This window comes from Chiloscyllium punctatum, chromosome 35 (assembly GCF_047496795.1).
Source record: "Chiloscyllium punctatum isolate Juve2018m chromosome 35, sChiPun1.3, whole genome shotgun sequence".
Classification (NCBI taxonomy): Eukaryota; Metazoa; Chordata; class Chondrichthyes; order Orectolobiformes; family Hemiscylliidae; genus Chiloscyllium; species Chiloscyllium punctatum.
In genome coordinates, this window is record NC_092773.1 from 18,960,116 (window position 1) to 18,975,016 (window position 14,901).

At 39.4% G+C, this 14,901-nt stretch overlaps 1 protein-coding gene across 1 annotated transcript in view; it reads right to left on the minus strand.

The window, feature by feature from the left end:
- Positions 1-414: 414 nt before the first annotated feature.
- LOC140459730 (AP-3 complex subunit mu-2) overlaps positions 415-14,901 on the minus strand; it is a 36,806-nt gene continuing 22,319 nt past the window's right edge. Inside the window, exons 6-8 of the mRNA XM_072554182.1 lie at positions 10,835-11,042; positions 4,571-4,715; positions 415-2,503 (exon numbers count right to left, since the gene is read on the minus strand). Coding sequence (XP_072410283.1) covers positions 2,403-2,503; positions 4,571-4,715; positions 10,835-11,042 — 454 coding nt within the window. The 3' untranslated portion in view covers positions 415-2,402. The remainder of the gene's footprint in view (positions 2,504-4,570; positions 4,716-10,834; positions 11,043-14,901) is intronic.

Consider the following 14,901-nt stretch of genomic DNA (forward strand, 5'->3'; position numbering starts at 1 on the left):
CCAAATCCTGGCAAATATAAATTCCCTTCAGTTCAGGTCCTTCAGCCACTGTTACCTCAGGGAGATTGCTGGTGTCTTCTCCAGTGAACACAGTTCTGAAGTACCTACTTAATTCTTATGCCAAATTCTGTCGAATTTGACAAGCAACATTAGTTTGACTGGGACAACACTACTATTATAGGACAAGCCAAAGAGAGAACAGCCAGGGAATTCCTAGAGGCATGGCACTCATCCACAGACTCTATCAACAAACACATCGACCTGGACCCAATATACCAGCCACTGCAACTGACAACTGGAAGTGGAAGCGGGAGATTCAAACCACTACAAATGGCTTCACAGGAGGCTCCCAAGCACTGAGGATGTCACCTAGAGAAAGGACTTCAAGTGACACAACAACACATTATGCAGATATCGGTTACAATAATGTTTTACTTTATTTAATGCTAAAGAATAACACTCCTCAAGCAAAATGATCAGATTCTTACAGAATCATACTCAGGAATAACGTTAACCAACAGGAAATTGCACCAATACTCATTTCGTTAAATATTTCCAAATACTTAAAAGAAAATAAATTAAAACATATACAAGACATGACCCAAATCTGCCAAAAGGATGTAATGACATAACAGTTTCAGGTAATCTTGGTGTTTGTTACACACGAACCTGTGTCACATCTTTAAATGACTGGATCTACTTTATTTTATTTGGGTGTCAACATGGTTAAATGAACCAAATACAGGAAGTTCAGTCTTCATGAGATGACAAAGAAAAAAAGTACATGTCTATTTTGCTTTGTTTTGTTATCTGAAAATACTCTCTCACTTTCTTATCAAATTCAGTTAATAGTGTTCAGTGTTGAATTCAATTATTTGCATCAACAAAGGTTTACTATTTCCAGATTTGCACATCAAAATGGTGGTGAAACAAAAATAAACAAGAGGAAAAAAGTTACTGGGAGAACTGCAAGATCTATTTACTTTAGCAATAGCTTTTGAAGTTTAATAATTCCACAAAGAATTGCGTGGGGAAAAATAATCCAGGGCAAGAGAGCAAGTGAAGATGACAATTTGTGCTGTGAATTCATAAAGCTGACTGTAAGGACATCATCTTATTCACCAAAATTGTAATCTCATCGTAGTTGAAGATTGTTGACAAATAATACTTTGAAATGTAGATGTTTCCTACTTAATCCACTACCCCTCAAATTAAGAGTGCCAACAAGTACACATGAAAATCAGGAAAATGCATATTTCTCTCTGAGACATTCTTGCACAAGGCAACATTGAAAATCAGGAAACATGAAAGGATGTCAAACAGATGTCTAAATATGTACTTTCAAGTTAAGTTTTTGTTACAAACATTCACCATATCTTGCTTCATTTCTAAAGATTATTTTATATGGTCCTTTCTAATAGAATACCCATTTGGATGCTCAAATGCTCCAGTCACAGAATATATAGATCGTTGAATAATTTCAGTGACTTCACAAATCATTTCCACATCGACATTAGGGACACACAAGAGTTGACAATTCACTTTTTAAAAACTATAGCGTACGGGCATGGTCTGGAAAATAAACCAAGATAACAGATTGAAAGATCTGATCCAAGAAATAGCCTTGCAGCAGTCCACTGCACTGCAGAAAATACAACGCATCTTTCAAAGAAAATGCCAAGAGAGAATTCTGTACTGCACATAATTGTTGTTATGCAAGGACACCAGCCAACATGGTTCAGAAATGTAGCCTTTATGGGATTTGTGCACCACTAACTATGCTGCCTCAAGATTGGACTATCAGTTTTCCTTTAGGGAGAACAACAAGATCACGTGAAAACCACGTATCCTTGTGATGGGGAGTAACATAAAATTAAATCCTCACCTTCGGAAATCAGAATCCTCAGTGACAACAGTGACAATAATGACAACAACATTAAAACAAAGGACAACGGTTTTTTGAGAGTTTGGTTGAAGGTGCTACACAGTATCACTGCTCTCCATAACACTGCGTTTTCTATTCCGTATGCCAACCCTGCAATGCAAAATTAACACCACTTTGCAATTTTTCAGCTTTTATCTTGCCCCAGAAACTGCATGTTTCCAGTTAGAATCTAACAGATTTAAGTAATTTTCTTTGATGACAATAAACAGCATTTCTTAAAAGTCAGGATGACGGAAATAAATTTCACAGCAGGGCACATCAAGTATAAACCCTTTGGCTCACATCAAGAACACTGCAAGTTAACTTGGAGTTCAACTCAAAAGCCCCTCAAGTACGGTTAACGATGTCATTTGGTTGTACTAATAACATAACACACAAGGAAAAGGGAAGATTAAATTGGTCAGCAAACGGGGAGGCAAAGAAAGTCTTGCTGCGGCAGCAGTTGCCTTCAGAAGAGTTATGTTCGAACTTGAAATTTTCCAGCTTTTGTCATGTACTTGATGCCTTTAAATGGTTTGTATTTCTCACCATACATGTCCAGTCGATTTACCTTCAAACCTGAGACAAGATGGAACACAATATCAGTTAAAGGGTTTATTCCACTCGGAAGTCAATGCCAATAAGGTATAGTCCATAGAACTAAAATTGCATTTTGTGGATCACAGTACGCAAAATGAAAAGGGTCGAAAGAAATGAAGGGACAATCCAAAGACTCTGGCAGTTGTAAAGTCAAGTTGATAATCTGTATCTAGTTCCATATTCCAGCAGAAAACACATTTGCAGTAGCACTGTGGTCATAATGATAACGGATCAAAAATCACACAGCTGTCAAACAAAATGCTGTTCTGAGATTGGTACAGCATCACACTGTACCTAGGTACCTTTGTACTTTAAGGTGGCACTGCAATTGGTGACTTGGTAAACTTGCAATGCACTCATGTGAATACATGTGACAATAAACCCAATTATAATCGAAGTGTACTTGATTTTTCTAACCCCTCAAACTTAAAACAGAATGATATGGAGGAGCTGATGTTGGACTGGGGTGGACAAAGTTAAAAAAAAAAAATCACACAACACCAGGTTATAGTCCAACAGATTTATATGAAAGCACTAGCTTTCGGAGCATTGCTCCTTTACCAGGTAACTGTAGAGCAGTTCTGGACAGCTGTGCCTTATGATCCTACCTCACAGCTACCTGAAGGTGGAGCACTCTGAAAGCTCATGTGTGAAACCTGATGTGTGAATTTCAACTTTTAAACAGAATGATTAATGCTGAAACTCACTGCATGATGCCTAAAAATAGAAAACTCCCATTTTGTATCCTTTATTTGCTTCAAGACAAAACATTAGCTGCCTAAAGATACTGCACAAGTTCAAGTATTTCTTATTTATTTCTATAATACCTAACAGAGACTAAACACAATCAAATAATTCTTTTCAGTCCATTTAAAGTTCTTGTCAAAATCCATAAAAAGATGTTTTTGGCTCTTTCCACACTCCATTGCACTCAATTTTATCATCAGTACATACAACCCATTTCGTGAGGTCCCCTTGGATATATCACTATCTGGTATGGGAACTGTACCCATTCAAGATCGGAGATGGTTACAGAGAGTGGTGAACTTGGCCCGGACAATCACAAAGGCCAACCTCCCATCTATACATTCCACCTACCAGGCCCACTGTCTAGGAAAGGCCGCCAGCATTCTCAAAGAGACATCCCACTCTGGCAATGTTTTTCTATAACCTCTACCATCGGGGAGAAGGTACAGAAGCCTGAACACACACACCAGCTGGTTTTGTAACAGTTTCTACCCTGCTGTTGTTAGAATATTGAATGGACACAAACTCATAACATTCACCTGTACCTGTGTTTTTTGTTTTTGCCACTGTTTACCTGTTACTTATCTGTGCTACTTAACTCTGATCTGCCCATATTGTTTGCAAGACAAAAGCTTTTCACTGTGCCTCAGTACACATGACAATAAATTCAATTCAGTTCACTCATGTGAAGAAAAAGAGCATAATAATAAAATATTTCACAGTACTGTAAGCAGCAAAATTCAACAAAGCATAAAACAATATTTTTCTTGCAAATTTTGTACAGCTGATTCTTTGCATGACTTTCTTTGGTATTCTAGTTCTACACTTGTACCTATTCTACTCAAAAAACTTAAAATGTGTTTAAAGGTCAGGGAGAAGTGGGTACAATGTTCTGGGCTTTATTTTTCAGAAGCAGAATTGTCCTCTTTTGAATTCAAAATGTCAGAACAATAGAGACAAATGTGCAGGTAGAAGAAGTGTATGGGAGTGTCCTTTCTACCCAGTTATGCCTCTTTTACCTCAGTGAAATGCCTGCCCATTTCCACATACGGTGACTTCATTTACAATAAGCAGGGCAAAAATTCAGAAAGAATGAAAATGAGAAAGCAAAACGTGGTAACCACGGTCTTCAAAATAAAGCACACATGGAATCAGACAGTCCTGCTCTCTAAACAGCAGGAAAACCTCCAAGCTTATGAAAATATGCAGGTGCACAAGGGCACCCTTTACTCCCAGAGTCGATAAGTAACCACCCCGAAAAGCAAGTTAAAAATCAAGGGGTTTTTTTGCCTTTCTTACCTGAAATTGCAAGTTGCTGGATTTTGAACTGGATGTTAATATTGGGGTTCTCATCAGGCTTGGGTGTACCTGCCTGGAGACTCATGGAACCTTTCAAGCTGGGCAGCTTCTGTGGATTAATCTTCCCGATATCCCATGACAGTATCTGCAAAACGTTGAGAACAAATTATTGTATTATTACAGTTTTAAAAGTACTCAAATCACAAAATTTGTCATATTGAAAACAAAACATTCACTGCATTAAAGCAGAAACGAAATCTGTAAATATTTCCCAAAATGTTCCAAGTTCCCCAAAAAGCCAAGCATAGTTGGTCTGTACGGAAGGAAACGGAATGGTTACATATTTGGAAAGATTAATGAGGAAAGACAAGGTGAGTACAATTTTAAAGCAGGTGCAGGAACAGAGATAACCAGGGTGTAGACAAATCTTTCAAGTCGGAAGGTCATCTTGAGAAGACTTGAAAATACTGGCATAAAATACCAAAATAAGGAAGCTCTGCAAAACTTTGGTAAAGCTGATTCAAACTCGTCCGGGGTTCACCATTTGCGATTCTTCCTATTATAAAGCGGTCTGTTTCCATTCAGAGTAAGGCTTGGACAAGTAAGTGCCAAGTAATGTTCGCACCAATAAGTGCCAGGCAACATCCATCTCCAATGAGATAATCTAACCCTTGATTTTCAATGTTATTTCCATTCCTGAATCCACCATCACAATATGCTGGGGGTCACCACTGCCCAGAAACTACTGAATTAGCCACATAAATACTGTGACTACCATAGCACATCACAGGCTAGGATTTCAATGGTGGTTAACTGACTTCCTGCCTCCCAAAGCCGGTGGACCATCTACAAGGCATAAACCAGGATTGTAATGGAATACTGATGTTATGGAGCAGGCCAGACCCTCAAAATATTTCAAGAAGGTAGCCCAGACCTGAACTTTTCTAGCTGTTTTGAGCAGGTGTACAGTGCATTTTCCAGGAGTAATGCAGCTGGTCAAAACCCCTGGGTGTTAAACAAAACAGAATTTATGTACAGACTACTGAATGAAACACAAACAGAAGATAACAGAATACAGAATAACTTAACCTGTCTAGAAACCCAACAGATTATCCCAACTTCACAATGCTGTTGCAAATACTTGCAATAATCCCCGTAAACACCCCATGGCACAAAGGGTAAAATCAAACACAGGGACTTACAAGCGAGAGAGATAGCAGACAGATTCAACAAGGAACTCCTTCCATGTAATGGTTTCTTTTAAGATTCCCAGCTCACAACTGACCAGTAACTCTGAACAGCCAGGCTGCTAAAAAGCAAAACCAAACCAAACCAAACCAAACCAGAGAAAAGCTGAGCTGGGAGAACTGGCCACTCCCCTTTCATTGTACAAGTTTTTTAAAAAAAACTTTACAAGGGCAACCTCACCTTGTTCAACGAGCAGCATCGTCATACTGTCCACTTGCCTGGATGGGTGCAGCTCGAAGAACATTCAAGAAGCTTGACACCATTTGGCAATGCAGCCAACATCATTGGGAACTTCAACATTCACCTCCTTCACCACCAAATGCACAATGGCAGCAATATATACCACCTACAAGATGCACTGCATTAATTCACAAAGGCTCCATCAACAGCACCCTCCAAACCCCAAACTAATGCCATCTGGAAGATGATCCATGGGAACACCACTGGTTGCCAATTTCCTTCCAAGCAACACAATATCCTGCCAAAGATCCTGATGGGGTTTGAAAGTAGTCATACCAGACTTGAAACATTTAACTCTATTTTGTTCTTCACAGATGTTGACAGACCTGCTGAGTTTCTCCAGTACTCTTGAGGTAGCACGGTGGCTCAGTGGTTAGCGCTGCTGCCTCATTGCACCAGGGACCCATGTTTGATTCCAGTCTGTGTGGACTTTGCACATTCTCCTTATGTTTGTGTGGGTTTCCTCCCACAGTCCAATGATGTGCAGCTGAGGTGAATTGACCATGCTAAATTGCCCACGGTGTTGAGGGATGTGAAGGCTAGATGCATTAGTCAGGAGAAATGTCGAGTAATAGGGTAGGGGAATGGGTCTAGGTGGTTTACTCTGAGGGTCGGTGTGGACTTGTTGGGCCAAATGGCCTGTTTCAACACTGTAGGGATTCTAAGATTCTCTGAAAGTTTCAGGTTTCCAGCACCTACAATATTTTACTTGAAAGTCACTCACCGTCTTGAGTAGGAAATATATCCCTGCTCCTTAACCGACATGGAGTCAAAACCCCGAAACTCCCTGCCTAATGCTTTAGAGACGTACATACATCAAATGGATTGCAGTGATTCAAGAAAGCAGCGCATCATCACATTTTTAAGGTGAATTACGGAGGCACAATAAATGCTAATCTAGTCTAATGCTCACAAAGAAAATTACAGCACAGGTACAGGATCTTCAACCCGCCATGCCTGCACTAATCCAGATCCTCTATCGAAACCTGTCGCCTATTTTCTAAGGATCTGTGTCCCTCTGCTCCCTGCCCATTTGTGTATTATCTAGATACATCTTAAATGATGCTATCATGCCCACCTCTACCACCTCCACTGGCAAGGTATTCAATGCATATTTCCCTTAAAACCATGTCCCCTCTCACTTTGAATTAGTAATAGAGTCCCCCACTCTGGGAAAAAGCTTCTTGCTATCCACCCTGTCCTTACCACTCATGATTTTGTAGACCTCAGTCAGGTCGCCCCTCAACCTCAGTCTTTCCAATGAAAATAATCCTTATCTCCTCAACCTCTCTTCATAGCTAGCACCCTCCATACCAGGAAACATCTTGGTAAGCCTCCTCTGCACCCTCTCCCAAGCATCCACATCCTTTTGGTAATGTGGCAACCAGAACTATACACAGTACTCCAAATATGGCTGAACCAAAGTCCGACACAACTGTCACATGTCCTGCCATCTCTTGTACTCAATACTCAATGAAGGAAAGCATTCCGTATGCCTTCTAGACCACTCTTATCGACCTGCATTGCCACCTTCAGGGTACAATGGACCTGACCACCCAGATCTCTTTACATCAATTTTCCCTCGGGCTTTTCCATTTACTGGAGGGAGATGAACACAGGGGACACCTGCACTGCCCTCCTGCTCGTTCTCTGCTTTTTGGTCATCCATGCCCTTCCTCCCTCAGCAATTCTAATCTGCGGTGTGACCAATTCGCTAAAAGTGCAAAATCACGACATCCTCAGCATCGCGGATGCTCCTAAGTGAATCCATCCGCAACTCCAGGGCCATCATGTGGTATAACAAGAGCTGCACTAGACACACTTCCTGCACGTGAAGTAATCAGGGACATCAGACATATCCCTGCGCTCCCACACAGAGCAAGAGGAGCATAACGCAGGTCTGAGATCTCCTGCCATTTTTAATCTTTAGCTGAACTTAATTCAACTATAATATCAAATAATAGATAAATGGAACTAAATTTTTTTTTGCAATCACAGTACTTACCAGCACACTATAAAAAAGAAAAAGAAAAAACCTTGCCTTAATAAACACACCAGAGTCTTTTGTTTGTTTAGAGGAGGAACAAAGAATTCCCAAAAAGTACTTTGAAAAGGTCTCGTGTTCCTTTCTGGGATCGACACGTTAGCAAGAACATCATGGTCTTGGAGAGGGTACACAGAAGATAGACTGGAACGCTATCATGGTGAAAAAACTTCAACTGGATGAAAACAGTGGGAAGCGGTGGTTGTTCTCCAAAGAACAAACAGTTTGACAGAAATCCTCAAAACCACGAATTATTTTGACAGATTAAAATGAGAAAAATACTCGGTTCCACATCAGAAGTGTCAAGGGTTAAGAAACACAATATCTCTGATTGAGCAAAAACCAGAGGATGACCATAAGGAGAATATTTTCATGCAGCAAGCTATGGTTGGAAATAGACTTGTCTAAAAAAGGTGGTGGATGCAGATTCCTGAGTAACATAAAAAGGCAACTTGGACAAATAATGCAGAGGAAAAGAAACAGAGGTACAGAAGAAGAGAAAGGAATGGGATGAATTAGCGACTCTGCCAAAAGCTAGCATGATGATGCTGATAAGTTGAATGGCCTCCAGTGCTACATCATTCTTTTATCCATTCCAAATATCACAAATGAGACCTAATTCTGATTTACTTTATGTTGTATCAAGGTTTCAACTTCAAAACGGATATTTTCTACATCATTTCTTGTGGTAATTTGTAGGAATAGCAATGGCCAATTCTGGCCATCAAGCCTGTAAGTATACTTCACTGCTTCCACTTATTGGCTCCAAATGCTAAATAACTAATTCACAACCATCAATTGTTGGTTCTTATAAATGCTTTAACTTGCTATTTCCCATGCATAACTTGTTCAATGGTACAGCTCCATCTAATTCCATTATTTCATTGAATGTTTCCATGTCATGGCGTCCAGTATACTCAAATAGTTAAACAGTATTGATTCTCAATACTTAGGCCAATTACCTCAAGCTACTGAAAACCATTCTAAGGAATGAAATTATTACTGGCCACACTTTTAAAGGTGTGATGATCGTCAAAGGGAAATCATTTTATCCATTTCGCAGAATTCTTAAAATCCAAACCACTTGTTGTTTCCCATTGTTTGGATGAACATAGGACAGTATGACCTAAAATATTGTTCTGGATGGAAGCATAATATTTAACGAGAACACAATTTCAACCACATAACATTTCCCACTTAGCTGCTTTTCAATACTCATCCCACTCTCTATTCAATTATTACACATCCAGACGGAACGTTTTCAAAATCTGTTGAACTCCATTCACATTTGAGTGTTGAATCAGATTAACAACAAATTAAGAGGTGACGATCAGTGTTTACAAGGTTAGTTAGGCCTCATTTAGTGCAGTATCTGTTGTTTTTGGAGAGAAAAACAAACTGTTGTGTTGTATTATTCAGCAAATACAAGACTGAGAGGATCCAATTACTATGAAAACCTGGAGAAAATAAACCTGTCCTCGCAGGTTTATTAGATAAAAACTTGGGGTGGCACAGGGAGAGCTTTGAATAGAAAGTTTCAAAGCTTTGAGAAATTGAGAAAATTAATTTCTACCGGTCTGATAATCAAAAGTGAAGGAACGAAAAATAAGTATCAGTCCAGAATTTATAAAGGACAAGATGAGGAAGTTATTTTTTTTCATACAACTGGTCAAAAGAATTTGGAATGCATTTTAATAAAATAATTTTAAAAAAACATTAATTATACACGACCGATGGGCATTGTTTGAGGTGGTACTGGGATCATTGATGAAGGGAGTCAGCTGCAAAATAGAGCGAAATAACTCTATTGAAGCCAGTATCCAGTCACCAAGTCACCCTTCATTCACATGTAGAGAGTCCTTGACACTGATCCAGCTTCCTCAGAGCCAACTCTGAGTGAACAGAACCACCAATATTCCTGTTTATATCCTGTTGTCAGCCAGGATTCCTCGATTAGATCAGATTAACCCCAATCAGGGAACTCATTCTAGGAGGTCCTCTTGGCTGACCTCATTACGATCATGACAGAGAGTCCTCAGGGGTACCGGGATAGTTGTCAGCATGCAAGGTTGCATCCTGTGATTAAACCTACTTTTAATGAAAGGGAATTGTGCTTTGTTCCATACTTAATCATCTAACTTGGATCCATTTTGCATGTATCATAAGGCTGGTAAATGTGGAAACAAGTGACCTTTCAAGGTATGTGATTTGCCATTGTTTCATGATTAGCCTTGCAAAAACAAAAACTAGCTTTTAACCTTCCCACAGCTGCACAAAGTCACTGCACTTTCACATTAATCTTGAATGTATTTGGTCATTGAGAATTTGGACTGGTAATTAACAGCTTCAAAACATTTTCATCAGAATTCAGGGAGTAGCAAGCTATGGACCAAGTGCATATAAATGGGATTAGTGGTGTTTGTTGGTCCACATAGACATGGTGGGCTAAAAGGCCTCTTTCTATTCTATGAGACTGTATGACAATGACCAAAATGTATTTTGAAACAAAAACATTCAATAGATGAGGACAGTGGACTCTGAAGCTGAAGACATTTTTATCTGACAGTGTGTACAACAATTTTTTTCTTGTGTTTAGATTAAGTTATAAATCTCTGGTTTCATATTTTAGGTGAGAAACAATATATTTGTACATGAATAATTTTGCAATCTGGAGTTTATTTTTGAATCGTTACGTGCTCATTGATGTGCTATCAGCCATCATTTCCAATTACCTTGGTGACTGGGTCAAAGGTGTAGTTCCCTTGAGTGGAGGTGAGATTCATGTTCAGAACCACCTTTGGCAGCTGGCTGGTCACTACTGTACCTTCGACCATCTTCCCCATTGTTTGTTTGGGGCCAACAGTAATTTCAAACCGTCCCATGGAGCTGCCATCCCGGAAGGTGATGTTGTGCTTTACGTAGACAGGAATGGCAACCAAACTGTAAGGCAATAAATACAGACAGTCAAAGTGTTTGTATCTATTCAGATTGGCTAGATATAATGCAAGAGGGAAAAGCCATTAGTATCATCAGCATTTCATTTTTTTGTTATTTCTTCCACTCACCCATCCTTAAAGAAACCTGCAATGAAACGGCTGATGGATGCTTTACCTAGTGGTGATTATTTTAGCGTGAGCTTCAGATCTTGAATGGAAAGGCCCCAGATTTGGATGCCATGCAGCTAGAAGGACATCTGACCAGAGGCAGCATCACAGCCAAATCCAATTCTGTTAGAAGGTCAGCTGTTACTCAGATCGAAGCAAAAAGGTTCTTGAATACTCAGGTCGTGAGCATCACATGCAAAGCAATACACATCTAACATTTCAGATCTATTCTTTAAATATATAAAAAAGCAAGAGGGGCCAAAGTAAGCATAGACCCCCGGAGAGAATGAGGCTGGGAATGGGGAACCAAAAAATGGCAGAAGAGTTGAACAGTCTTGGATTCCTGATGAAGGGCTCCAGCCCGAAACGTCGATTTTTTGCTCCTCGGATGTTGCCTGACCTACTGTGATTTTCCAGCAACACACACAACTCTGATCTCTAGCATCTGCAGACCTCACTGTCTCCCAGTCTTGGCATCAGCCAATAGCAATTATAAAACCATGAAGGGACAAAGAGAAGAGAGGAAATAAATACAAAGAACATCACTTCAGGAAAGGTGCAAGGGAAAGCAGAGACCTGCATTCTAAAATATGAGAGGAAGTCGCAACAGAGATACCATATGTTCTTTTCTTATGGTCTACAGGTCATCATCTTCCAAGAATTCTTAGATTCTAGAGAGGTCCCAGATGATTAGAAAACTGCTATTGTAACATCTTTTCATTAATAAGAGAAGGAAGAACAGAGGAGCTGAAGATTATTGAAATGGACAAAGTCAGCAGAAAGCTACAGCACAAAGGAGTTTGGCAATCCTCAAATCTTAAAAGGCTAGCCTCCAAGTTCTGCAGGTAATACAGAAGGGACATGGGATGCCAGACTTTACGTCAAGGGAATAAAGTAAAAATGGAATAGTCTTGCTTAAAGTGTACAAGGCACTATTCAAATCACAGCTGGAATTCTGGGAACAGTTCTGGATCACAAATCTATAGATAGATATGTTTGCATTTGAGGCAGTCCAGTGAAGGTTCACTAGACTGACACAGGTGCACAATCCTTTATCTGAAATGCTTGGGACCAGCTGGTATTTGGAATTCAGATTTTTTCGAATAAGTGGCCGTTTGATGGTGAAATTTAAAAAAAAAAGTCTTTCCAAAGAATAAACTTACGTGAGTAAAACGGGTTCTGAAACAAAATGGAGGCCTGCCAGTGCTGGGCCAGACCCCCACACAGCGCATCCGAGAGACACGCATCGAGTGGGTGTGGACTTGGGTCAACTGTTTGCACGCCAAACAACCTTGTTAATGAGATAAAAATTCACAGAAAACCTATGGACTTCGGAGCTTTTCAGATTTCGGGTAAAGGGTTGTCTACCTGTACCATGTGGAAAAACTGTCTTATAACAAGAAGTTGAGTAGTTGGGGCCTGTACTCAGTGGAGTTCCTAAGAATGATAAATTACCTAATTAAAATATGTAAGAGTTTTACAGGGCTTGACAGGGTAGATGTGGAAAAGTTGTTTGCCCTCATGGGAGAGTCGAGGACTGGGGCATAATCTGAGAAGGAGTGATTGCCAATTTAAGATGGAGAGGAGCAGGAAATTCTTCCGAGGTGAATGAATTTGTGGATTTCTTTGCTGTTCAGGCGGAGTTGTTCATTTGCAACAACTCCACAAATATGAACTCTCATTATCCATAAGTATTGTTAACCTGCTCAGTATTTGCAACCTCTTTTGGTTTCAGATTTCGAACATTGGCAATATTTTGCTTCAGCTGACTGTTGGTTTTAGTTTCACAAGTGCGACACAACAGCTAGGTTTTGTGTTTTGAACAATTCACTTGACAGGAATAGCTAAACATTGGTTAAAAAGGAAATGTGAATTTTTTTTTTAATGCTTTTGTTGGACATGGACAGAGCAAGCTGGGCATCATTTATTGCCTGTTCCTAGGTGCCTTCAAGGTGGCGATGGTGAGTTGCCGTTTTGAAACGTTGTAGCCCGTGCATTCTCCTTTCCCTGGGAGATACAATGTAATTATCCTGAACATTCACATTCTGCATCAAAAGTAATATTACTAGCTTAAACCATTCAACTTTGGAGTTGGTGCTAATTTCACATTTCACTTTTAGAGTTACTTAACATTAGAACATCAACAGGACAACATTTCCTAAATATGCAAGTAGTTAGGTTTCCTTTCAACAATTCCAGTCGTGTTCATAGGCATCAGACTGTTCTAATGAGCAGGAATGAAAGAAAGTCGATAGGCGTGAGGGAATAGTGTACTACAAAACCAATAATTACACTTTCCCATTTCATTAGGCAATACAGACTGCATGGGGATGTTGAACACCTCAAAAATTAACCCAAAATATAGTAAATGTTGACAGTCTAACTTACTTACAGTGAATGGCAGGAAGTAGCAACAATTCTGCTAACATATCCAAAAAAGTACTAAAATGCTAAATTCGACCTGCCAGCTTTATTCAGCACCGTCTAACTCCCGAACCATCTAAATTGCCAATATAATTCAGCAAACACAGGTATTGCTCCATTGCAAGACGATCTGCAGTTGAAAGATGTTCATACTGTATTATCAATGTCATCTTTGAATAATAATCTTACTTAGATATTTCAAACATTTAAGATGATCAAAGAACTGGTCCTTGTGCAAGGATGAATAAAATTTACAAAAGGTCTGCTATTTAACCTCGTCAATTACATCCTCAGTCTTGAAAAATGTGCTTGTATCATTTGTACATATTTTCAATTAACCTAGTAAGACTGACTAGTACAGGTCATTTTGCTATAACACAAATTTCGTCAACACAAATGCGCTATAATGCGATTGAGAAATTGGGGACACTTTCTAAAGCATGAACATTTCCAACATGTTGGCTACAATGCAATTACATCGCCAACTCTTTAAGAACTGTTACTGAAGCACAATTTTTCTACAATACCAGGGTTGCACAAGAATACAACTATCGCATCATAAAATAACTACCTATATGCTAGTTTTCAATTCTTACTCCTTCTAGTCACAATAGTAAAAGAGAAAACCAGCATGCAGATAGGGAAAAATTACGATCAAATATCCTTGACCCTGGATTTACAGTGGGAGCAAGAGAGAACTGCAGATGCTGGAGGTCAGAGTTGAGAGTGTGGTGCTGGATAAAGCACAACAAGTCAGGCAGCATCCAGGAGCAGGAGAATCAACATTTTGGGCTTAATTTTGCCCGAAACATTGATTCTCCTGCTCCTCAGATACTGCCTGACCTGCTGTGCTTTTCCAGCATCACACTCTCAACCCTAGAGTTACAAAGCCAAAGACTAGTACTGAAATGGAATGAGTTTTCACTTATTGAATAAATCCAGTAGTAAATACGTTGTGATCTGTAGTTAAACAGAATACAAGATTAAACAGGATCAATGTTTGAATTTAACAACCAGGCATTTGAAGTTAGCCATGGGTACAAAGTGGAGTGTGTAGTTCCTTTGCTAAATGATACATTTGTTTTCTTTACTATCACACTACAGTTTTGTTTGCAACTGAAGGATAAAGGTATGGTCTACTTGATTTGTATATTAATCAGAAAAACCTTTTTAATATTGTTTTGATGGCCTCTTTATAATTGGACTGAGGGGGTGACGTTATTGAGGTTTATAAAATCATGAGGGGCATGGATAGGGTAAATAGACAAAGT